Source organism: Panthera leo, chromosome A2, assembly GCF_018350215.1.
Source record: "Panthera leo isolate Ple1 chromosome A2, P.leo_Ple1_pat1.1, whole genome shotgun sequence".
Lineage (NCBI taxonomy): Eukaryota > Metazoa > Chordata > Mammalia > Carnivora > Felidae > Panthera > Panthera leo.
The window spans coordinates 68,219,459-68,245,908 of record NC_056680.1 but is presented as its reverse complement, the minus strand read 5'-3'; the positions used below and the strand labels follow the sequence as shown (position 1 = coordinate 68,245,908).

The 26,450-nt window shown below is 40.9% G+C and overlaps 1 protein-coding gene across 2 annotated transcripts; it reads right to left on the bottom strand.

The window, feature by feature from the left end:
* On the bottom strand, positions 1-26,152 carry VSTM2A (V-set and transmembrane domain containing 2A). Of its 2 annotated transcripts, none has more exons than XM_042927565.1 (5): positions 26,074-26,152; positions 24,106-24,272; positions 22,876-22,926; positions 19,667-20,003; positions 1-155 (listed from the first exon to the last, which is right to left on the bottom strand). In XM_042927565.1, exons 1-5 carry the CDS (start codon positions 26,150-26,152, stop codon positions 67-69), a joined length of 723 nt encoding a protein of 240 aa, XP_042783499.1. In that variant the 3' UTR covers positions 1-66. The 2 variants fall into 2 exon arrangements, with proteins under 2 accessions (XP_042783499.1, XP_042783500.1); XM_042927566.1 differs by lacking the exon at positions 1-155 and adding an exon at positions 201-280.
* Positions 26,153-26,450: the final 298 nt, after the last annotated feature.

Below are 26,450 nucleotides of genomic sequence, written 5' to 3'. Positions count from 1 at the left end.
ATGAACAAAGCGTGTGATAGCCTCTTCGTTTATGCTTCCGGAAGCAGGCGCTCCTTGGGTAGGTAATTAGAGAACAGTGGGTGCAGAATGGTGCTTGGAGTTTAGGGTCAACTTTGCTGTCCGCTCCGTAGATTTTACAGGCGATTTGCTCTTTGCTTTAAGAAGAGAAAGTGATATTGGAAAAAAGTCAGCACTTTAGATTAAAGCAAAGCACCCTTCACAAAGCCACAAACAAGAAGCAGGACAGAAAGTCCATGGCTTGTAGCTATCATCCTTGCACCTGCGGAAGAAGTTATAAGATATTCGCTCATCTTGAAGATTTCCAATGCTCCTTATTAGGCTGTTTTAAACACATACATATATATATTTAATTAGCTCGCCAGCTTGGCTCTGGTGCTCATGAATGTCTTGGCATGCACTGCAAATAACAACACATACAAAGTATTTCAGTCCCGGGAAGTTGGTCTTGTTTGTTTTGTCTGTTTTCAAACAATGCCATCCCATGGTTGGGAACACTGAGAGGAACAAATCCAAATACTCTTCCCTCAAGGAATTCTTTACGGATCATTCCCTATAGTCATTCCGTTATTCCTCTATTGGTACCAAAAACACACGTAACCTGTTTTACTACCGCATAAGCACAAAACCACAGGAGTATACCCAACACTGAGAGCAACAGGCGTCTCATGGGTGGGGAGAATTGTGTTCTGGGATGGGTGCGTTAGGGGCATTTTGTTCTAGAGAAAGATCTTTCTTAATTGTTTATCTTGGAGATCTGAGGAAAAGTTAGTGCTATCAAGAGTTGGAAATTTTTGAAAGAGCTTGGGGAAAATGTAAGAGGGAGAACTACATTGCATTTTTGCATTTTATTCTTCATGCATTTTATACAGTAAGCTTCTAGCTAATTATGTATGAAATACCTTTATTTGTAAGAAGACAAAAATGTGATGAGGCTCAAAGTATTTTCTTTCGTTATTTTTTTTTTTTTGGTTTTTGTTTTTTTCTGTCTTTTTTTTCTTTTTTCTTTCTTTCTTTCTTTTTTTTTTTTTTTAATTCTAGAAAGGTTGAAACCGTTCGAAAGGATAAGGGTAGGGAAATTCACTCTTTGGAACATTTCTGCTAACGCGTGTTCAGGTCCACTTTGGCAATGATAAACATTGAGGCAAAAACACATGCTCACATTTAGTAGGCCAAAATTACCATTTTTTGGTTAGGTCACTGCCATTGATCGTCTTGTTTGGTAAGTGAGCCATATATTTAACACAGTATCTCCACACAGAAACCTAGTGCCTGAAGACCCCGAGGTTAATGGTGAGTCTCCAGAGAGTGCCTTCACTCAGGCTGGGTAAGAAGGTTCAAAAATGCAAAAGTGATAGCGTAGGTCATGTGCAGCTCTAACCACAAAGATCATGCAAGGGAAATATAGTCAATCTATGTAGAACCGTTAGCATCAGAGCTTTCCAAAATTAAATATATATTCTTGTTAGCTTTTGAAGAGAAATTCTTTGACATGGACTCATTTAATCAAAAAAAAAAAAAAGGAAAGAAAAAAAGAAAGAAAAGAAATGATTACATGACTCCTTTAGTAATAGCTAACTGCTTTTGACGTGACACAAAGTATGTCGGGTATTGAATAAAGGTTTAAAAAATGCTAAGAGCAGTAAAACCAAGTAAAACAACTCACTCTTCAGAGAAGGTACTGTGTGAAGTAATAGTTTCCTTTTCAGCATGGTCACTGCAAATTGGTTCACACTTGCTCAACCTGTGTGTGTACCATGGTGCCCCTTTCTCAAATAATCAACCCTTCAGAGGAGATGTCTAAGCCCACCATTCCCCAAAAGATACGAAGGGAACAGCTACTGCATTTTGACCCAACACTTCCAACCATACTCTGTCCAGCATGTGCAAGTTAAAACAAGATTGACACAAGTAGTATAATTAGAAAGAAACTCAACTGCAGACTGTAGAGTATTTTAAGGCTACTAAATTTCTGAACTGCCCTCACATAGGCAATGTGCCATTGTAACATGGTACTGTTTTTGCATTTGTTTGTTTTTCAGCTCGTAATCATTCATCTGCTCTAGGTACATGCATTTCCTAGCATATTTCTATTAAATGAAATGTATTGCTGTCAGGCCAATTGTAAAACATCCCTCCTTCCCCCTGAACGTTAGATTCTATAGCAATTTTATCATCAAATCACTGATCATTTTTCTCTTCTTTCTGTTTTACGTCTTGAATGAAGAGATATGTGCTCCTTTATCTTTGTAATCCCAAAGATTTAGTAAAATACAAGATTCTTAAATGCTGTCATTTGTCCTGTGTAGTTTTAACAAATAATCGTCATAGTCCTTTCTATTCAGATGTACACTATTCTGAGTACTACATTATTACCAAACATGTTATGCTCTTCTCTAGAGTGTTAATTTTATTATTATTATTAATATTATTATTATTATTTTGCAAAAAGCAAACTTCGGCCGCTCATCATGCTTTATTCTTATCTTCACCGATAGAAACATCTCACTTTTGTGAAGTAATGAGAGCCTGGACTGGCGTTGGGAGCCCTGAGTTCTAATTTCCTCTGCTCCCCCTCGTTTCTAAGATCCCAAACAAGATATGTATTTGTTCTACGTTTTCAAAATTGAGCCTAGCGACCATTTGTGTATTATTATTATTATTTATATTAGTATGACATTGTGCTGGACTGCCTATTTTGCTTTCTTTGGTTTCTTCTGCCTTATGCCCAGAAGCAGGTTAACTTGCTATTTCCTCATAGGACCATGAATTTAAGCCACTCTTCCCCTCAAAAACCCTGCATCCACTTTGTGTATCCGCACCAGCTAGCTGTTATCTCCCGCCCTCTGAACTTCACAGTGTATTGGCTTTGCCTCTCCAATGGCCTTAATATGGCTTACATTGACCCCTGAAAGAAGAATTCATTATATTCATATCTTATCTCACGGATTACATTGCAAGCTCATTAAAGGCAAGGGGCAAAACTTCAGCAATTTTTTACGACTCTCAATGTCTAAAACAATGCCTGGAGAATTTTAAAACTTTTGCGCCCAACACAAAATACGCTGTAAAGAAGAGAGATACCATTATCTCAATTGTGTGAAGAAAATGCACAAGAGAACATGCCCGGATGAAGAGCAGGCTAATAGAACTTAAAGATTTCTCTATGACTCAGGATGCCATTTCGTAATGTCCTTTCACTTCTATTTAATAATGACGACTTCCGTTTGGTTTTATGCTTAAAGATTTCCGTGGTGCTCTCTCAGGTGTAATTCCCCACGCCTTTGTAAGACAGGCAAGACATTTTCTCCATTTTTGCAAATGGAAAAGTCTAAGAAATCTTCTTAGACGTCTAAAGAGTGCAGGAACCTAGCTTCTAATTCTCAGCTCTTTTTAGACCTCATGCAATACCCATTGTCGCATCACCATCACTGAGATGTGGACAAGCAGGCATTTCTCAAGAGGCTGACTGTGACAAACGAGTCTGGCTGAGGAGAAATAGGAAAAAAGAGAAAAAAAAAAGAAAAGGCTTCAAATATTTTATCTTAACCGTAATTATTATTTCAGAGAAGAACAAAAAATTCCCTCCATTGCTTTTAAAAAAACAAAACGACCTGAAAAACTACCGATCAGGGCACGGCAGTGAGACCTTGGCATTGTCTGCAGTCCGTTGCAGATGGTGCCCAGTTCTCCCGCGTGGTGGGAACCACTGTCAGGTTCAGCTCAGTCCTGCATCTTCCTGCCTCATTTCACTCACTACAACTTTCCAGACGGCAAAGTGTGCCCTGCCCCTCTGAGGTGTCTGCCAGATGGAAGAACTTAGCTCCTTGTTAGCACCTTCCTTTTTAAACTAGTCCATCTGTACTGCCATCTCTTTCCGGCACCCACGGTCAGGAGGCTGGAAGGCACTGGGCATATTTAACAACGCGGCATCACTCTTCTCGATTCACATCAATTCCCAAAATGACTACCTGCATCGGGGCCTCGACGATGTGTCAGGGAATTTGCATACATTGTCTTAGTTCGCCCTCTAGACAGTTCTGTATAGTAGACAAACAGGTCAAGAACATGCAACTCAGCGACCTGGAATAACTCACCCTAAGTTACATGGATGAGAGGTGGTAAAGTACAGAAATGAAGGAACAGCGAGGCAAGTCAGATCAGCTTAGAAGGACACAAGTCAGTGGGTTAAGCGTCCTGCCCAGAAGCAGGTCTGACTCTGGATTTTGGGTCAGGTGGTCTGTGGGATCAAGCCCCAAGTGAGTCTCTGTGGTGACAGCGCGGAGCCTGCATGGGATTCTTTCTCTGTCCCTCCCCTGTGCACACGCATGCACGCGTTCTCTTTCCGTCTCTCTCTCTAAATATATAAATGTTAAAACCAACCAACCAACAAACAAAAGGATTGGGCACCTGGGTGGCTCAATCAACTTCAGCTCAGGTCATGATCTCACGGTTCATGGGTTCGAGCCCTGCATTAGGCTCTGTGCTGACAGCTCGGAGCCTGGAGCCTGCCTTGGATTCTGTGTCTCCCTTGCTCCCTGCCCCTCCCCCACTCATGCTCGCGCACACTTTCTCTCTCTCTCTCTCTAAGATAAAATAAAACATTAAAAAAATTTTTAAAAAGGACATCCTTTTTTTCTGAAACTCCCTAAGGCAAACAACCTTGCTCCATGGTCTCCACATCTGTTACATCAAGATGTGAAGCTATTATTTGTATATACACTAATCTTTTCAGAGAAAATGCACTGGCCGTAACATACTTCAGAGCAAAAAAAAAAAAAAAAAAAGTTTGATCTAAAGTTTCTTTCCCAACTCTAAATTGATAAATATTGGATATTAAAAAATCATCAGACTTTTAGTTTTCCCAAATATTAATAACAAGTAAAGTTTGTTTTGCTCTGTATAGTGTACCAACTGTCCTATGACATAATATTTTAACCTTTTGGTTTCATAGACTTTTACAGCTTAAAGGTTCATCCAGATTAACTTAAACATTTGAGTAAAAGGTGACTCCACCATCATTCTTCCATGCCTTCCTCTTTCTAAGAACTTCTTTTTTCCAGGAGTGTCTCTATGGCTCAGTTAGTTAAGTGTTCGACTTTGGCTCAGGTCATGATCTCGCAGTGTGTGAGTTCGAGCCCCGCATCAGGCTCTGTGCTCACAGCTCAGAACCTGGAGCTTGTTTCAGATTCTATGTCTCCCTCTCTCTCTTCCCCTCCCCACCGCTGGCACTCTGTCTCTCTCTCTCAAAAATAAGCATTTAAAAAAATTTAACGAACTTTTTTTTTTTTTTCCAAGTTTTTTAATTCAGATTGATAGCCTAGGGCCAAAAAAGTTAACTTGTCTACCAGGAAAAAGCATTAGAAGAGGCTATGGGTATTGAATTCAAAGAACCAGGTGGAGCGTTTAGTCAACTGTCTAGACACTTTATCCCATCGCAATTTTACCAGCTCTTCAAATATCCACTTTTCCTTGGCCGTGAATATTTTCTGATGGATTAATTTCCTATGTGAGTACAACTTTTCATTGGTTTAGATACGAAGAACAATCGCAATTCAGGGCATCTGTCTACAAATTTGGGCATAATTCTCTCCTTTCTCTTGTTTGAGTATCTACAGGAATTAAAAGGAACAAGAAAAGAGAAAGAAAACAATTTGTCTCCAGTTGTGTGGCTCCACGGTCTTACTCCAGTCTTTATTTTGTGAAAGTGAATATTAGCAAGGTTTATCATCTGAACAAACCTAAAAATGAAAATGCTCCAATAAAAAAAGGAAGCAACTGTCAAATACCTTTTTTTTTGTCTGTAAGGAGGCCAAGTTTATAAAGAATGAGTGTCCATTACAGCTCTGGGAACAGACATACCCTTTGACATACTTCTCTTTTATTACAGATTCCAGTTTTAAGAAATGAAAATAGCTGTGTGAGAAAATTTGGGCTAGCTTTTAATGCAATTTTTATTCAGGTTTGCACATACTAAATCACTATTTAAGGGGAAAGGTCAAATAATAGAATGATTTTATCCTATAATTTTTTGAAAAGAATATCTTTTTATTAGAATTCTTACAGATCCAGTGCCAATTTCTTCCAGAAATCCATTTTTTAAAAGAAGTGTGCTTCATTTTGACCTAATACATAAATTGCCTATTTTACTGTGCCCCAGCATGTTGGCAGGTTAGCTGTTTAAATTTCCTTTCCTGCGTTCCTTTCGTCAGCAAATTTACACCTCTATTCTAGTTATGAGGCCTCTTATTGGAGCTGGGTGGGGGGGTGGTGAGAAGTGCAGTTGCCCAAGTACTCAAGATCTGACTGACGAGATGATACGCCATTCACCACAGAATTTTCGAGAATCTAGCCTTGGCAGGATTTCAGGATTTCTACCTACCTTGTACGCTGACTTGAGAAGGAACATATAAAGCGATGGTGCCTCCCACCTGCTAAGGCCATAGTGCATCTCACAACACACTATCATTGTAACTCATTCATCCGGGTAAGACTGCTTTGGGTGCAGACCGGATGATGATTACAATGGCAGCAGCTAATATTTCTTGAACATTTGTTATTTCTTGACCTCTGCTTGTGATCCCATGAAGTTACGATAATCATTTTGCTACTTAAGGACCTCTCTGTGCTCGAGTTTACCCAGCCAGTGGGTGGTGCCGCAGACATTCAAAACCAGTTCTGTTTCACTCCAAAAGGTAATTTGCATCATAATTTCCTCCCGTGATTCTTCATGCCTGAAAACTCTAGACTCTCAATTCTGCCTATTAGAAATATTTGGAAATATGAGCTGTTTTGACAAAATGGAAGGGAGAACAATATAAATTAGTGGAAAACAAAATGTTCTCAGAGTGAGGTTTTTAATACTACATGCATTTAATAACTCCTTTGATGCATGAATAAGAATGATTTATTATTAGCGTCACATCCACCAGTATATAAATAAATGCTGCGGAGAGGCTGGCAACTCTTTACCCACGGAGTTTAACTATCCTTCCTGCATGTATGTTTTCATTATTAACTAGCATATTCTTTATTCATAACGCAAAGGTAGATATTAATCCACATCTTGTTGGTATGATCACAAACCCCCTGTTAGGGACTGCACACACACGTGGTTTTGTTGCAGTTCGACAGTGTTGTTGAACAACGCCACCTTTCCCAAAGAGCTTAAATAAGCACATTCAACTTGGGGAATGTAAGAGAGGAAATTATGAAGACAACTGGGATCAATGTGTAATGACCTTGCGTCAGGGTAGGGCTATGACTGTCTGCCCTGAGTGAGGAAGCTGATACAAAGAGCACCACAGGGGCTCCTGGGAGGCTCGGTCAGTTAAACATCCAACTCTTGATTTTGGCTCAGGTCACGATCTCATGGTTCCTAAGATCCAGCCCCATGCTGGGCTGCATGCTGACACAGCAGAGCCTGCTGGGGATCTTCTCCCTCCCTGTCTCTCTGCCCCTTTCACCATCTCTCTCCCTCTCCCTCCCCCCCACTCCGCCTATCTCTGCCCTGCCCTACTCTCTCTCCCTCTCTCTCTGTCCCTCCCCAGCTCTCATGCTCTCTTTCTCTCTCTCTCTCTCTCTAAATAAATAAATAAACATTAAAAAATAAGAGTACACCACAGCTAGAATTATTGACTACTAAGTGAAGAGGTAGGTAAGAAAGCTGTATTTTCAGATTTGAGCCATCATTCACTAATTGGTGAAATAAAGAATCTGTTGTTATAGATCACCCTTCCCCTAACATCACCAGAGAAGAATTTCTCGTCAAAGAAACACATCTCATATTTTTAGAGAAATGGCAACTGCGGCACTCAGAGTGAAGAAACAGAAGTCGAGGAAAGACAAGGAAAGAAAAATAGCTGCGGAAATGTGATTTCACTTTTCACTTATCCTCTTACATAAATTGAAAAGTAAAGATTTCAACAAAATTTACACAGTAATTTGCCTACATTTAAACATCACCTTTGGGGTGCCTGGGTGGCTCAGTTGGTTAAGCGTCCAATTCTTGGTTTAGGCTCAGGTCATGATCTCATGGTTTGTGAGTTCGAGCCCCACATCTGGCTCTGTGCCATTGGCACAGAGCCTGCTTGGGATTCTGTCTCCTTCTCTCTCTGTCCCTCCCCTCCTTGCTCTCTACCTCTCTCTCTTTCTCTCAAAAGTAAATAAATAAACATTTGGGAAAAAAATCTTAAAAAAATCCATTTTAATTGTACAGCAATGTTTGCTTTTGAGGAAAAAATTATTTGAGTACCTACTGCCAATAGGATGTAGAAAAACCTTGGGGCACCTGAGTGGCTCAGTCGGTTAAGCGTCCAGCTTCGGCTCAGGTCATGATCTCAGGGTTTATGAGTTTGAGTCCCATGCCGGGCTCTGTGCTGACAGTTCGGAGCCTGGAGCCTGCTTCAGATTCTGTGTCTCCCTCTCTCTCTGACCCTCCCCTGCTCACACTGTCTCTCAAAAATGAATAAACGTTAAGATTTTTTTTAGAAAAACATCAATTATATAGCTTCAGAAAACACACCTATTTTAACATAAGAAACATGTTTTGAGACTTTACCCATATATTTTCTAAATTTGAGCCCATGGTTTTATCCTTTTCCTTAATCCAGCCATTTCAAAATTATCTAAATTATAATGTTTTACAAATTATCCTCAGAACAGAAATGACCTTAGCCATCAGAATTATGTAATTAACAGACATAGTTGAAGCATTAAAAATCCCCTTTATCAAGGCATGTGCATACAAGAAAAATATGTAGTTGCCAGGACTGCTTACCAAATGTCCTAAACATAATTTGTTATTAAATACAATTTTAAATACATGAATATTGTTGTCATGGTATGTAATGAAGGATGGTGCAATTGTAATTTCTAATCCTCTCTCTCCATTAATACATAAGGGGCCTGGGGTTCTTTTCTTATAGATTGACTGAATTACATAAAAAATCATGTAACTTGGGCGCCTGGGTGGCTCAGTGGGTTAAATGTCAGACTTTGGCTCAGGTCATGATCTCTCAGTCTGTGAGTTCGAGCCCCACGTCAGGCTTTGTGCTGACAGCTCAGAGTCTGGATCCTGCTTCAGATTCTGTGTCTCCCTCTCCCCCTCCCCTGCTCACACCCTGCCTCTCTCTCTCTCTCTCTCTCTCTCTCTCTCCCTCTTTCTCTCTCTAATTACATGCTAAATACAATAGTTAGACACTGCATTAACACCAAAAATATCTAGACATAGTTCATATTTATAAAATACTTATATTTTCAGATTGTTTGAAACTGAGTTTTTACATTCTAAAGGGTTTTTCTTTCTATTTAGTACTTGGCGATCTTATTATTTGCTCCCTACATGTAGGGTTTTTCAAATTAACCCTTTACATTGCTAAGAGAAGTGAGAAAAATTAATAAACTTATTTAATCAGAAAAATTAAAGCTCAAATGTGTTCCAGGGCTGAAGAAGATGTTGCTGAGATTGTGTCTATAACACAAAACATAAATAAAACAAGAAAAAAAGCAGTCCCATAATAGACCCCCTCATTGCGCAATGCCTAAGACCTGTCTGCTTTAAAATATAGAGTGACTGCATTAATCTTTATTAAAGTATTTTTGTCTGTGAAGCTAATAAAATTGCTTCATGTAATTTCTTGCAGTTTACTTTTCAACAGCTCCACAGTCATCAGCTTCACGGAATAGGGAATCCTAACGCCTAGTTTTACCATTGGCTTTAGTTCAAACACCAAGAGTTTAACCTGTCTTGGGTTTGTTTTATACATATAGGGTTCTAAATTCATGCAAAAATGCTCTCTCAGGCTTTTTAAAAGACATATTAAATAAAACATAATTATCACTTATAAATCCTCCGGGGTACTAATTTTCCTTGATAGCCCCAATGACTGCACCATTATTCATCACTCTGAAATCCCTCTGAATTGGGGGCCGAATGCGTCATGCTATTGAGAGGAAAATGATTGCATGATATGTAATTTATGGACTTTATATGAGTTTGATTAGTTTCATCAAAATAAATTTATCAAGATCACACTCGTTATGTTCAGAAAAATAAAAAAAAAAATAATTTGACCGTCAGATTATCCATCCAGCTCACAGGAAATAAGATGCAGTGTTCTTAACTTAGATGCTACTAGAATTTCTGAGAATTCCTACTTCCATGCTAGGACTTCTAACGTATGTGTGCACATACGTGTGCATGTGTGTATAAATATGTGCATGTACACATACATGTATGTGTGTATATGTTTTTAATTTGTCATGACCTCCACAATCATACACCATTATTTTACCTTGCCTTTTTGTTTTTATTTGTTTAATATATTTTATTTGTTTGTTAGTTTGTTTTCTCTGTCATGAGTTGCCTGTCACTGGACTATCTTTAAATCTGGGAAATTTCAAATGATGTGTTTTTTCCCTCCAATATAACAAAAGTAATAAATTATCACCATATAAATGTTAATGATACAGACAAAATAATTAAGCAATTAAAAATCATAACATATTGGGGTGCCTGGGTGGCTCAGTCGGTTAAGTGTCCTACTTTGGCTCAGGTCATGATTTTGCAGTTTGTGGGTTTGAGCCCTGCGTTGGGCTCCGTGCTGAAAGCTCAGAGCCTAGAGCCTGCTTCAGATTCTGTGTCTCCCTCTTCCTCTCTGCCTCTCTCCTGCTCTCTCTCTCTCTCAAAAATAAATAAACATTAAAAATAATCATTACATCTTGACTTCGGACGTACATTTTCATATATTTCTTGTCATTTTTCTATGCAAGTATCTCAGATTGATTTAAAGTTGTATATCCTATATTTTTGACTTTAATGTTTTGTCCTGTATCTTTCACATTATATTATGTGTTGAATCTTACCTAGTTTCATTAAAACTTGATTTTAGAAGCTGTGTAACAGTCACTGTATGGTTTTAACATTTTAACACATTCATTAGGTAACTTCCTTGCTGTTGGTCATTTTTGAGTATTTCCAATTTAGGGATGACCTCTGTAATAAGCATGGGTCTGGGCCTACTTCCCACTGATCTTTCTGGAATCTCCTCCCAGGAATATTACTTCAAGCACCAGTGGGCCACACAATCTAAAGCCCTGTGACTGATCTTTCCAGATACATTTTTCTCCAGAAGGAAAGTACCAATTCACCATGTAAGTAATCATATACCAAAATGCTTGAGTCCCTGTAACCTTGATGATACATATTGATTCTAAAAATCTTTGCCAAGATTATATGTGTCAAGTTTGAAAAAAAGACTAGGGTTTTGACTGAGACTGCATCAAGTCTATAACTGCTTTTGAAAAACCTGACATTTTTTAAATTGAGATCGTCCATCCAAAGACACAGCATATTTATTCATTTATTCAAACCTGAACTCTCTGAAACAAGTGTTCCAACGGTCTTCATATTTAGAATGCTTGTTATTGTCTTTAAAAAGAAAACTAGATACTGTATATCTTTCGTTTTTGTTGGTACTGTTGAGAATTATTATTATGCCCCAAATATTTTCTATTTGGGTATTGCTGTCCATACCCAAATAGGCTTAAGTGTATTTTGCTACCTCTAAGTCATTTAGAATGGAGTACATAATCATAGTATATGTAAAATTGATATTATTTTATTCTTTTCTGAAGTATTAGATGTACATATTTCCTTGTCTGCAGCGTCGTGGTTTACTTACATTTGACTTAATCAAAAAATTTTAATTTCTTACAGTAAAATGTTATTTTCACTTGTATATTTTGTAACTTTAAATCTTGAGAGCCTCAGGCATCTGATTTTATGTTAATCTTTCTAAATCTGATTTTTCTTTTCTGCTCTGCTCTTTAATTAATTTGAGTTCATCTGGATATATATCCTAAATTATGACAATGTTTCCTTTTGTCACTTATTAATTAAATCAATCCTTTCTTAATTCTTGTATTTTTTAGTTCATCAGTATGATATTATTTTATGTAATTTTAGAGCTTCCCAGGCTTATTATTTTCTTTCATCCCTATTCATATTTGTGTTCCTTTGCTACCTTTTTAATCATAGTTACTTAATAATATGCTTCAATATCTGGTAGGTACGGAAAAAGGAACCAATCACTGCCAGGTTTACCCTGATAGATAGTTAAAATACATCATGTCACTTACTGCTGGAAATGACCCTTAGGGCATATGTGTTAATATTTCAGTGTCATAAATAATGACTCCTGAGGTTCAGAGATATTTTGTACACAGCTCACTCAACAAACAAGCTGAGGGTTATTGGTTTATCTAAATCCATTTTATCTTTTTTCTCTTTTTAAAGCTTTTAACTAGTCTCATTTGTTTATGTCTTCAGATATATGTTTAATTATTTTACAATTTTAAAAATTCTGAGGGTCATTTTTGGAAAGCTTGAAATTAATTAAGAGAGCAGCCGAGGTATGTAATTGTGGTTTCCAAATACATGTTGCTTATTCCGGCCACACAGTTCAAATTCCTAACAATCCTTTGGAGTTTTATTATGCTTTACAATAAGGATCTAGTTACAACCTTGGGCAAGACAGCTGGTGGCCAATATATTTAGTATGGTTATCTAGGGGGAAATTTATCATCAACTAATGGCATTGTGACAGAGTAAAAAAGGAAGTTCTGAAATTATGCACAACAAAACGTGGGCCAGGAATGAAGACTCAGTCTTCCTTCTTTAATTCATCACCTACACACACTCAATACACACACTCCGCCACAGTGGAGCCAGGTGGTGTAGACCATGTACTCTCAGGACTTCACGGTCCCTAATAATCATCATCATAATAACAAAACACATGCAACAACAGTCCTATTAATACAACAAGTAGTTATCATTTATTGAGGGCTTGATCAATGCCGAGCTCTCTCTGTATCTAATTTCATTGAATCCTCAAAACTCGGTGAGGATTATACCATAATTTCCATTTAATAAATGAGGATATGGAGACATGACCAGCTATGAGTGATGGACATGAGATGGGGACGGACGTCCTTCTTAAGTGCTGTGCCTACTGCCCCTGCTGGTGAAGGCCAGGGCAAGAGGCAGAAGGTCTAAGGAACACCTTCCTGTTTATTTCTACCCCTTGAAGCTGATATGAATGCACCTGTGGTAGCTATAGGTGGCAGCAGCGATCCTTGGGAGAAGGAACGCTGCATTTTTCTCTTTTAAGATGTGTGTTACGTTGGCCAACCGAACTAAGTCTTTCCAGCAACTTCTCAAACCTTTGGTCATCTATCCAGATAGCTGCTTCTCTGGCAGCTTTCTGAAATCTCAAGAATCATGCAATCATTAGAGACAAGAGCTTAGAACCCTGACAATTCTGCTTTATGGCTCCGTAATTACAGAGCTCCTGGAAATCACAGGTAAACCTTAATGTGTCCAGTCGTGCATTGAAAAGCCCTCCCAACATATAACTGGCCCTTGGTTTTATAGACCCAGATAGGTACTGAATTTCAATGAGTGAAGTATGGTTTGCGAGAGAATTTAGCCAGTATAGACTTTTAATCTACATAATTCCGGTTCAAACATGGCTCGAGCAGATTCCTTGGCCGGTATTATCTAAAGCACTGCCTCAAATCTATTTTTCATCTTATTCATAGACACTTGATTTACATAGCAGCCATTTAACTGATAGAATTACGATGATCAAATTAATTTAACCTGTGTAAGCAGCCAAGTTGGATCATTTAAACCAAAATCAACATTGAGGTCTAAATCATATCATGGGCTTTCTACCTGGATGCAACGCACCATTTCCTCATATTTTAAGTGAGGAAAACAATCTCCTGCAAGCCCCTCAGCCCCTCAGCTGCCCCCTCCCATACCCCCACCCCCACCCCCACCCCCACCGGCAGCTTTGAATCCTGTTTCAGGATCATTCTTACTAGATCTGGCCACTTTTGGAAAGCAGCCATGTTTATCGGCAGCAGGGGAGCTCCAGGAGCTCTTGGCATCTAGCAGCTGTAGCAAGGCAGCTGCCTCTCAGTGTTCAGGTTCACCTCCTGGTGAAAACACAATCATCATATTTCGGAGTTCAGAGAATCAGCGTCCCTGCTGAGTGACTAGAGACTCCACACGCGGAAACAGAACTACCCCTTAACCAATGGCCAGATTTCCTGTAAGTGCCAGCTGCAGATCACGGGAGTGAAGAGAACAGCTTTGCACAAGTCTATCTCTACACTGGAAAATAAACGATGGCCAAAGGCCAGTTTCAAAAAAAAGGATTTTGTAGCATCGAACACATGTATGCCTATCTCCTAGGAAACGATACAAAATTCTTTCCTCGCCTATAAGAACTTTGTAGAGCTAATGATTTTCGTAATTTGCTGCACATAAAAATACTTCTTTCTGGTTCTCGATTCAGACTTTCATTCAGTAGGTCCTGGGTGGAGTCTTTGAATATGAATTTTTAACCAGCTCCCTTGGTGAGTCTGGCTTAGGTCGTCTGCACTACACTTCGAGAAACACTGTTTTAGAGTCTCGTTCAGTTTTGGAATAGTGGCAGTATTATGTACTTATGCAAATATAATTATAAGGAAAAAAACAACAAAAACAAAGATTTACTGTCCCTCTCTGTTTCCCTTTCCTCCAGCAAACATGAACTCCACTTGTTCCAGGCACCTGGTGGATTGCAAATGCAAATTGTAATATTTGGAGCCTACGAGTTATAGTTGGGTGACCGACTATCCCCTGAGCCTGAGGCTTCCCAGTAGGGCAGAATCCAGCCAGGAAATGAGGAAAGCCCCAGGAAAAATTCCTACACTACACTACAAGGCACAACAATGGCTTCAAAGTTAAGTGTAAACAAGTTGCTTTGAGCCCTGAAAGAGGAAACAACCAATTCTAAGACGAAGGAGGAAGCTTTATAAAAGAATTTGCATTTGAGTAGGAACTCAGCAAAGAGGGAAGGGCCCACGCAGGGAAAACACAGTTGCAAAGTCACAGAGGTAAAACAGTATCTGAAAATGTTGCAGAAATACCAATTAAGAAGATTATGGGCGTGAGGATTGGGAAAGCGGGAGCAACAAGGCTGGAAATTACACCACGCAAATTTGCGATGGTGCTTTGGAAATAGTAATTATATCATACTTGCTCTGTTGTGATCTTTTCAATGCATTAGAATTTAAACAGGCAAAGTATTAGGAGCTGTTGCAAGAGATGCGGAAAGTGAACAGGCTCCATCTTGAGAACAAAGTCTCTATTGGTGGAACAGGAAAAAAAACGCAGTTGTTCAAGGTTATCTTAAAGAGACCATTTGGAAGACTGAATAACTGATTCATTGTGGCAACCGGAAGAAGAGGAAATAAGAACATTTTCAAGATTTCCACAAGACCTGTGGATGGTGATCATGTTGTTAAAAGGATTGGGGAACCCCGGAGGAAGAACATTTCTTTTTGGTGAGGAAGCTAAGACAATAAACTCAGTTTTGAGTTGTTTGCGTTTGGGGGCCTAACCTAGATATCACTGTGAAACAAACCATCCTACAACTCTTTATTATTTCTCAGGAGTTAATGTCAGCTGGGCTCAGCTGTAAGGTGTTGGTTGAAATAGCAGCGAGGGCTGAAGGTAAGGGTTGGCCCGCTTGGGCTTCTGTCAACTCGGTAAGGCGGTCTCAAGGTAGCTGTCCTTTTATGACACCTGGCTTCTAAGAGGCCAACAGCAGAAGCTAGAAAGCCAACAACAGAAAGGCTAGGTCTCTTGACCGGGCATTGCAGTGCTTGCATAACATTACCTTACACCTTCCTGTCTAAGTGTCTCATGCCAGCCGGGCTGGGGGTGGGGGGGCAGGGAGGAAAGGCCCCACGTGTCAATGGGTACAGTCAACAAAGGTGCAGCCCTCTCTACCCTGCCACAGTGCTTGTAGAAGGCACATGTGGAGATGCACTGGTGGACCAGAGTGAACCGCAGTCTGGCTCTCCAGAAAGAAATCAGAACTGGAAACGGGTGGAGGAGTTTTCTGAGGGAAAGTTAGCAGTGGAAATCCTAACAGTGGATGAGAAGTTCAGGGAGTTGAGAATGGAAGAGGTCTACATTCAAGAGAGGCGTTTTGGGGAGAAGCCAACAAACGTGAAACTCTACCAGCCTATCAAGAGGACACGGGAAGACTGATGTTCCTAGCAACTGCGCAGGACAAGACAGGGGAGGTGAGGGGACCGGGCTGGGGACTGACTGCAGGGCTGGCAGGGAAGGAGGTGCTAGGAAGGCGGAGTGGGCGCCGGCGCCCCCTGCCGGATGGTGGTTGGCGGCTAGTGCCTTCAGTACAATTTGCCAGTTTTCCAGGCGTGGGGAGGGGTCCAGCCGCCGGGAAAGAAGAGAGGGACAAAGGGAGGACTGGACGGTTGCCTGTGGGGGGCACCTTTGGCTCCTGGAAGGGGGATGAGACGGGAAGAAGCAAGTAGACAAGGGTGTGTAGAGGGAGGTGTTTGGGGAGGCAGGAGCGCTCCAGTACGTCTGGGTGTTCCCTGTGAAGATGGAAGTAGAATCAGGAATTTCTTCCTCCTCAGAACATCTACAGGACATTTTTTCAATGTCAGTTATGGGTGCACAAAACTGAAGTTCAAAAGAACTGGCAATGAGAAAACAAGGGGTTGCAAAAGCCAGGTTTGGTCTATCCGTTTGCTTTATCATTTTCCCTCATTATTTTGGTTTTAATTGTGCATTAATCAAGTGAATTGAAAAGGCGATGTCATAAACAGTTTAAAGCCGGAGGGTCCAGTCACATGCTAACTTTTGGAAAAATGGGACTAGCTATATTAAATGATAGTTAAATGTATCTTTATCTTGTGATACGTAGATGGTAATAGGCTCTTCTTCCATCTTTTTTTTTCATGTAAATTTCTGTTTTTAGGAAAACTGGTTAATTGTATGACAATTTGAACATTATATCTAGGTATATATACAGAGTTACTTTCAGTTAGTGCTTGTCCTACAGAGAGACAAAAATCCTTTGACAGAAAAATACTATGAATTAAGAGTTGAGTAATTCAGCCTAAATAATTTACTCAACCAAGTCAAAGACTATCGTGAAGAGAAAAGGCCAGATAAACCAGCCTTTTGTAACCCAGGTTAATATTGCAGTGTCTTATGTACCATGGATGAAGCATGCCTCCTGGTAGCGAAAATAGACAAAAGGTTACTATCTTGGCCTGTAAAAGCAAGATTTTAATTTCTGTGTCTTCATTATGTCTTGCCTTTAATAGAACAAGGGGGAAAAAAGATGCATGATGAATGGAATTTACAAATATTGTGTTTGCTCACAAAGAGAGGAAGTATGTCTCCCATTTTTGTGTCATTGTGCCTGGCGTAGAAGCTCTTGGAAGGATGGAGAGTGAATAAATGAAGCATGGGTATTGAAATCAGCTTTATTTGGACATAACCTGGAAAATTATAAAGCAAAATTATAAATCAGGATGTAGGTGTTACAGTGAATCTACTATATAAATATCCATCCCAGATACTGTATTGTATACAATAATTGTGCAAGCTCAAAAACTTACACACATATAGAATGGGTGGCTGGGCAACCCCAGCTTCTGAAGTAGTTAAAAAATGTTACTAAATGTATCAAAAATATTTTCTAGTATTTCTACTGGTAGAAAAACATAGACATGAAAGATTTGGATATATTTCATATTAATCTTTGCTATAAGCAGATGGCTTTGGATGCATATCTGGATGCTTATGCATGAAGTCTACATCCTTTCTTCCATATGCATATATCCATGCATATCTGGATGCATATCCATGGATGCATATCCATGAAGTCAGCATCCCTTCTCCCACTTTGCTTTAGAGAAAACAAGTCAAGCTGGTGGTGTGGTGGAAAATAAGCGGTGATTCCTACTTGAAAACTGTTAGAAGATATCTAGAGTTCTACCATTTAGCTCCAGTCACAATACTGAGAAAAATATATTAAGATAAGTTAGCTATTTTGAGAGTACGTTACCTAATCCAAAAGTAAATAATTTAGAAATAGAACATTTCATTCCATGCTTAAAATCCTCCATTGGAATAGGTAACCCATTTGATTTTATTCAGTGGAACAGATTTATGATCTCTAGTTTGGAGTAGTCTATGTAGGCTAATAATTTCACTTCCATGATTTGGAGTTCTCCCTAATAAGGTTGTAAACTGTCTGCTGAGGGTACTCTAATTTTGCATATAGTGTCTAGCTTCTGTTTTTATCTTTGCATGAAGGGGAGGAGGACAATGTCTCCAAAGATGTTGAATCTCTATTAAATAATGGACACAAAAATTCTAACCACTAGGGGTGTGTGCGTGCGTGTGTGTGTGTGTGTGTTTCCGTGTGTTACATATGCATATGTGTATATACATATGTATACATATACATATATATGTACATATATATTCTAGCTGTGGTCTCTGTGGTCTTGTTTTTTAACTTGGGAAACAAAAGAGATGATAAGGAGGAAAATGAGACAAAGCCACACAAACTGAGCCTTAGAGAGGCTAAGGGGCTAAGCTATTTACTCATCAGACTGGCAGAAACTGCCAGGACCAAGGCAAACTCACCCACGTTTAAAGGCGATGCAAACCCCCAGGGACCCTGAGTCAAGCTCTCCACACGTCATATCCATTAGCACGTGATGAATAAGAAGGAAGCCTAGGTTGGCACACATTATCTTAAAAGTGCTGTTCACCAGCAAATATGTAATATACATGTACACATGTATCTGAAACTATCCTAATGAATGCCCAGGTTTTTGTATTTGACGGCTAAAGTGACCTTGAATGTTAGCAGTGTCATTTGCTACTACCAATAGTAGTATCAATACTTCTTCAATGATAAACGGTGAAGGGAAAAACTTAAAGAATGATAAATTAAGTATTTTTATGCCGCCTGCATCCTGTAATATTACGTCAAGTGTTTGAACAAAATACAGAACAGTCACGGGGTCGTGCAGGGGACTGCTCATTCCAAGAACCCTTTATCCCCCATCAAGGTTAAAACTTCAATGAGTTTCCATTGGCTGAGTGATTGCATAAATTAATGCTATTCAGAACAGCTTTAACTTGCACAGCTGACTTGGGAAATGTGTGACTAAGCTCCTAAATTGGCATCGAAGGCACATTTGCGGGGAGTTGCCGAAACCCTGCACTACTTACTGCCTTTCATCCCCCCTCACTTCCTCCCATTATCATTATCACTTTCATCACAGGCAGCTGAAGTTTCTCCTTCAAAATCAAAAGCCCTTGGAGAACAATCCTGCCTTCAAGCTAGGGGCCGCTGAAAATGTGTTGTCTCTTTCATTTACATTTTGATTAAGTGAAAGTCTCTTAATTTGGGCCATTATCGATACATAAATCTGTAGAGAAAATGAACATGCATTTATAATGCGACCAACATGACATGATTTACTGTTCTTCTAAGGTGTAAATACAGAAGGAAAAAAAAAAAAGTCCAGCTCTTAGGTCCCCTGGACGTGTACACGGCCAGAGACTAACGGGGCGACTCACGTCCTCTGGGAAGGCCCCGCGTGCTTCATCTCGTCATCATTCCAACTGCACTACGTCTCCAATTTTAAAACCATCATACACAAACCTGTCTACTCTACTTGACCGATCTTCCTGTGGGAAGGTTTGTGAGTGGTAAAATGAAAGGCTCAAAATGGGTTTCCATACCTGATTGTGGACTTTGTTTGGGGATTTTGGCTACCGCTTGAGGGCTGGAGGTGGAGTGCATTCGCTGGTTGCCAGAGCTGTGGATGCTGCTGGGAATGGCCACTGAGACATTCTTGCGAGGCTTCATATCCTGCAGCCACATGGGCGAGGCTTCGAAGGCCTGCATCCTCCTAGCATGGCTGTTGGCATTGACTTTCAAGTAGGCCTGGGCTTTGTGTTCCTGCAGCTCTCCGTAATTAGCGTCCGTCACCCTGCATTCATACAAGCCTTCATCCTTTTTCCTCACTTTGGAAATCTGAAGCTTGTGAGAGATGTCATTGCCTTGGACTTTCACTGTCTGAAAAATTGCAGGTGGAAAAAAAAAGAAAAAGTGCTACATCAAATGATTTTGTTCCCATACGTGCTCCTAAGCTTGCTAATGTTGGAAAATGAAAGGGTCTTAATAGCCTCGTAGCCACAGTCAGAGAGCTATTTATTTTCTCAACAGTCAAATACGAAGGTCGTATTTATCCCATTGCACTAACAACTGGCTTCACAAAATCATGGGGTAATTAGTTCAATCCGGCCAGCGCCAGAGTCTCTCAGCCGCGTGGTCCCCAGATCCTAGGTTCCAGGTCTGCCATTTTCCAACCATGGGATTGACCTCCGCCTGGTTGGCTCCATTGAACGAAACACGGACATAATAAGGTAAAGGATATAGTTTGTACCGCCTCTTGTCATCGCTTCAGGCTACAACTCTGAGAGATCACAAAACTATGTTGTTGGGGACACCAGGGTTTAAGTGAGAATGTGTTTTTATCCCTACATTGGGGATGCCTTACTAAAGGTAGTGACACAAGGCTTGAATATTAAGTATTCTTCTCAAGTGTTTGGTGCAGGCTTACCAACAGTCATGGGGTGGCATGACTTGGGGTGCAGATTAATATCACCTGGTCTTATGGGCAGCGTACATACTTCCGGCAATGATAGGGTTTTTATGCTACTGGAACTGGAGAGGCCATCAATCAGACGCTGGTTTGATTTCCAAGAGTGAAACCGGCTTTCTTATTTCTTCTAATAATTTTGATGCCAGATTAACAGCAAAATTATATATAATTGTAATATGTAAGATTATATATAATTTTATATTATGTCAAATATACATATACACATAGATATCCATAAGTGTCTTTATCAGAACAGCTAGATTTTATATACATCATATATTATTCATGATTGACAGGATGATGGATTTCATAAGACACCCAGGATTTAAGGCCTTGGATGATTTTGAAAGGCAGGGAAAGAAGTGAAGAAGGCATACACTTTCAAATGCCCCAAGTAATTAAGAAAACTTGGGGAGCGCTCATCTGTTTTTACCTACAGAGTTGTATACAGTTTCCAACAGTTGAACCATAACCATAGTATGTATTTATTTGTATACAAAATTACTTATAAATATACTAATACTATAAAAATAATGGGGACTAATCATTTCAAATATAGTCAGTTGAGTCTCCTAATAAAGTTTGAAATAGTTGGAGTACTTATATGATTATTTTTTTACAGTAAACTGAGATTTGGGGGTTTGGATCCGTGATTCTCAGCACTGATTGCACATTAGAATCCTCTAGGGAGCTGTTAGAAAATGGTCTCATTTGGATTAATGTGGAAACATTAAGTCTGCATCTCCAAGAGGTGAAGCTATCACAATGTTTCATAAAAGAATACCTGAGAATTCTAAGTTAACAACCGCTGGTTTAAGACACATGACATGGCCAAGGTCACCTTGTAGGTAAACTGGGAACAAACTACTTTCTACCTCAGTTTATAACGAGAATTTTTTGCTGATTCACTAGATTTTATTAACCTTTGGCATAGATAATACTGTTAGTCGCAGTATGTAGTAGCTGTGTGCATGACCGTGTTTCTTAACCGCATGCTTCCTTAGTTCAGGATGTGGGAAGCTATTTTCCTTACCGCTTTTTGGAAGATATAGGCGTGGGTGAAGGGTGAAACCTGACTAGTCAGTGAACAATCCAGCCACATATATATGTATATAAAATGAAATACTTAAGAAAAGTATTGTCAATAATTAATTTTACCCGTGAGCCTTTCTAGCATCATGTGAAAACAATAATTGTGTGATAGCATAATAATTGAATTAAAATATTCTAAAGTCAATAAGTTTATGAAGGTAAATTGTAGTTTTGGGTTTATGTCTTATTTTTGTTTGATATTTGCTTCCATGTTTAGATTATACATTTACATTTATTTTATAAAGTATTAGTTTCATATTATAAAAATTATAGAATATACAAAATATTATGTATTTTTATAAAATACATGTATTTTATAATTTATATACATCAGTGTTTTATAAAAGAATTCCTAAACATATATATACGCTAAGGAGACCTTGTACTTCCTGATTGTACAACTATTTCATTTCTAGTAATGGAATCTTCTTTATTATTTATGAATGAGCTAGGCGGTTCTATCAATATAAAGTGATTGTAGGAGGTTTCAATTGTGGTGTAGTAAAAAGATACAATTTTCTTTTTATTTCTAATTTCACAGAGAGTTATTAAAAGTAATAATCAGGACAGTCGAAATACATCTCGATATTTTCAATAGGTCAACCTCCTCCACTATGTTTTATATTTATATTGGCTTTGGCTTTATATGATTTTGAGCACTGGCATTAGAAATACATGGCATGCATTATGAATCACATTGAAAATTGAGTGTTTTCAATACAATTTCAACATCCCGTTGGATGCTTTAATTTTTTCCTGCCTAGGAAGATTTTCATAAGTTAGTGTTTTACTTCCTATTAAAGGATAATTCTTTCTATGATTTTGAATGAAGATTAGCCTTGCAGCGCTACAGGCTTACAACTATTTATTTAACTGTTAAAAAAGAGTGAGAAAAAAAGCGTCACACTCTTTGGCCGGCAAAATGAGTCTTTAGTAATTGTTTAAATACTTAGGATATTAAAGTAAATAATTTTATTGTGTCATCTTTAAATCGGCTTCAATTTTTTTGGGACCCAGTGAAATAAGAAAGGGAAGACTGGTTCTCGTCCTGCGTTCGTGACATTGCCGTTCTCGGGGACAACTAGTTAAAAGGCTTTTTAAAAAACCTAAAATTCACTAATTTTCACCTGGGGCCTGCCTGGCAGCTGACAAAGGCACGCGCCCCCTGTCGCCTGTCGCTGTGATACTCACGCTGATCTTAGTCCCGTCGTTGTCCGGGTCTCGGTCGGGCACCAGCTCCACCTGCGGGAGAAGGAGACGACGCTCAGACTCGGGACCCCCACGGTCCCCATCCTGTCCCGGGGGCGGCCGCGTGGAGCCTGCCCGACGAGCCCCGAGCGGGGGCGGTAGGACCGTCTCCGGTGGGGTGATTCAGAAAAGAGACCGACGAGGGCGAGCGCGGCCCAGGCCACCGCGGCGCGGGGAGGGGACCGCGCGGGGGCGCTGCCGAGTCGCGCGCGCGGGGAGGTGGGTCCCGGACGCGCCGGGCCCGCGAGGGGGCGCGGGCGCGGGTGGAAGTTTGCGGGGACGGGATTCTGCGTCTTAGCCCAGCCTGCGACCCCTCCCTGGGGTCTCTGCCAGATTTTCCTTTTTATTTCCGCTCCGATAAGGCCGCCGTCTCTTTTGCTGAACTGTTCAATCTCTGCTCGGACCCTCTTTTCCTCTCTCACCGCTTCTTCCCTTTTCCTCTTCTCCTCCTTTTCCCAGCCCTGCTCCGTTTCTCCACACCTTCCTTTCCCTTCTCACCCCACCCCTCCGCCCTCCTCTCCGGGGTGTTGAGGAGTCACCTCCGGGCCTCTCCACCGTTCACTCCCCATCCCCTCTCCCTTCCGTCTTTCCTTCTCTCCCCGCCTCTTTCCACCGCCCCCGCCTTTCTTCCCCCACTCCGTCGCTCCCTTGCCCGCCTCCACTTACCCCTCCTCTTTTCCCTTCTCTCTCCCCCTCCCCCAATCTCTTTTCTGACAACCTCAGTCGTGAGAACTGACGCTGTGTGTGTGTGTGTGTGTGTGTGTGTGTGTGTGTATGTGTGTGTGTGTGTGTGTGTGTGTGTGTGTGTGTGTGTGTGTGATGGAGGCACAGAACAATCCCTCCCCACCCCACCGTCCCGGAAAGGGGAGGAGAGTGTCCTGGGATGTGTCAACACAGCAGTCCCGGAAGGACAGCTCCACCATCGCCGGTACTAAAAGGAGGAAGTCATTCCCAGTTTTAACTGGGGAAGACTCCACAACAGGACGTCCTCCTTGGTTTTAACGTGATATCAGCAGGACACATTCCTTCTCACTGCCTGGTATTGCTGGCATCAGTCGCGCTAACAGAACCACGCGGGCCCCCGGGGGCGCCCCCTAAACTGGACACCTAGAGGACTAAGGGGGTGAGTGGGACACACTCAGGGGGGCGTTGCGGAAGACGCGACTCCGCTACCTGCGCACCAGCCACCTCGGCCCCGGGCTCCAGGTCCTCGGGCCCCCGCAGAAACCACCACTGGATCTCCAGGTACACCGAGGCAGAGCCACTCTGGAAAGCGCAGGACATCTCCACATTCTGCCCCTCGGTCGCTGTCACGTTCCGCGGAAACTCGGTGAATTTTGCTGCAAAACAGAAATGCATCTTGTTGGAATGTACACACCACTCTCGTCAGCTTCTCTTTCCTTGAGAGCTCGCTACATTTTTCTTGGACTTAAAAATCAGGGCAACAAAACCCCTCCGTGACATCTCGGACTTTGCCTGGCTCCCCAACCCCCCTTCCTTTGCCTCGTTCCTGTCTCATTTTTGGGATCATGCCTAAATAACTTTGTTGTTGATGAAGTCCAGATAATGGAAAGGCTAACAAGCTTGCCAAATAACTCCCCTCTGTTAGCCAAGATGCCCACATACCTTTTGTCAGACTGCAGCATTACCCAAAACTTACAGAGGGATTCAGTGAGCTACATTTTTGACAAATCTGTCAAGCTGATCTATGAGGAGAGCCTCTTGCGCTAAGTTTCTAAACAATCTATGACTAACTGGATGTTCATATAACAGAGAATGGATCGTGATTACCTGTCAAAATGCACCTTCCTGATATATCAAAACAATGGTTAGCAATTGCGATGTTAAGACCACAGCAGTGAGACAAGTTGCACATGTTCTAAGCTGCGAATATTTCTTTCTTTCCAGATTCACCTTTGTATTTGTTCTCATCAAGCCATCACGCTGCCAATTGCTGTACATCATGGCATGTAAGAATCACACCCCTCATTTGAGTTCAGATTAAAGACTATTTTGAAGCCACCAGAGATATATTTTTTTTCAGTGTTTTCACTATCGATCTGGACACTGCTACTCTGCAAAATTCAGAGTTAAGAAGAAACTCACGAAAATGAAATGTTCCCTTTTCCCCAAAGGCATTTCTTCAACATAGAATGCTTTGGGTGTTTGTTCTTATCTTGTCTAAGGGACACTTTGCAAAGAACTGATGTTTCCCTGAAAGTAGTCTTAGGGAGATTTGTGGGTGATGGAGGTGCACAACTACAACGCACACTCATGGACAGGACTGGGGGGCTGTAGCACTGATTTTGGGTGGGTGCACCTTCCCCCCACTTTTTAAAGAGAGGCACCGTCAGTGTCTCTTTTCAAAATTTGGTGAAATACCAAGACGATCTCTACCGAAGTGGAACCGTATTTATACTTAAAGGAAGTAGCGGATGTTAAAGAAGACATTCGGCTCTGAAAAGGACTTTTCTGTTTCAGCTCCCAGGAGGAAGATAGCATTTCTGCTTGCAGAAGTGATGCAGTCTTCTGGCAGCAGAGATGTGATCTGTTCGTGGTGCTGAAATGATCACTGCAGCCTGCGAAGTCCTGAACAACTGGATTCAGCAGGCTGCTGCTGTTTGTGATGCAAGTCGTGCCTTTTTATGGGTCCTCAGAGGAGTCTGTCCTTTGATAAACACACATGCAAACGAAGTCGCAAGGACCCAGAAAAAGGAAACTCTAAACCAATTCTGCCTACACTGAGGACTGGCAATGGAGAGCCCCCCATCCCCAGCTCTGTTTGTTTGCGATGATTATGTATGCATGAGTGGTTACCCAGTGCATGCACACAGATACAAGGCGCACATACACACACGCACACACACACACACACACACACACCCCTGTGTTTGCGCTTGCACAGGAACCCACTTCATTGTCAGGCACCAACTAGGCTTGCTCTCAAATCTAGCTTGCCTACTATTTAATAAACTTTAAAGAAAAATGCCAAACAGAACACTATTCCACCGTTACTTGCTAAGAATCTCACTACATCTGCTTGGCCGTTCTTTGAATGTAGAGAACACACACACACACACACACACACACACACACACATTCCACAAGCAAATGTATATTTGCCAATGAGCACACACTTACCTTGAGAAGAGAGCCCTTGTTGTACATATAAAACGGAAAAGAAAACAAATCCAACATACGCCAAAAAGATCCCCATCATTCCAAAAAGGGGAGGGGGGGTCACATCAGTGTAGCCGACAGCCAAAAAGCCCTAAAAGAAAGGAATGCAAATGTATCAGAGGCTCGGTCTCAGAGCCCTGGGCGCGACACTGCAAACATCCTGCTGCTGGTTCAGCGAGCACTGGCTTTGGGGAGAGGGGAGCGCAATTCGCAAAGGTTAAAACCAGCTGGCTCGGATTCGGAGAGGCTTCGAGTCCACACTCGGGCTTGCAACGCGGGGAAGTGCCTCAGCTGCTTCGCTGCCTGCTCTCAGCTACCTGGCAGCTCGTCCAACGTCA

Bases quoted from the DNA above. Each gene is read 5' to 3' on its own strand.
- VSTM2A (XM_042927565.1), bottom strand. From the start codon at position 26,152: ATGATGGGGATCTTTTTGGCGTATGTTGGATTTGTTTTCTTTTCCGTT. The intron at 24,273-26,073 runs GTAAGTGTGTGC...TCTGTTTTGCAG, and splicing joins ACAAGGGCTCTCTTCTCAAG to CAAAATTCACCGAGTTTCCG. The intron at 20,004-22,875 runs GTGAGTATCACA...GCAATTTTTCAG, and splicing joins ACGACGGGACTAAGATCAGC to ACAGTGAAAGTCCAAGGCAA.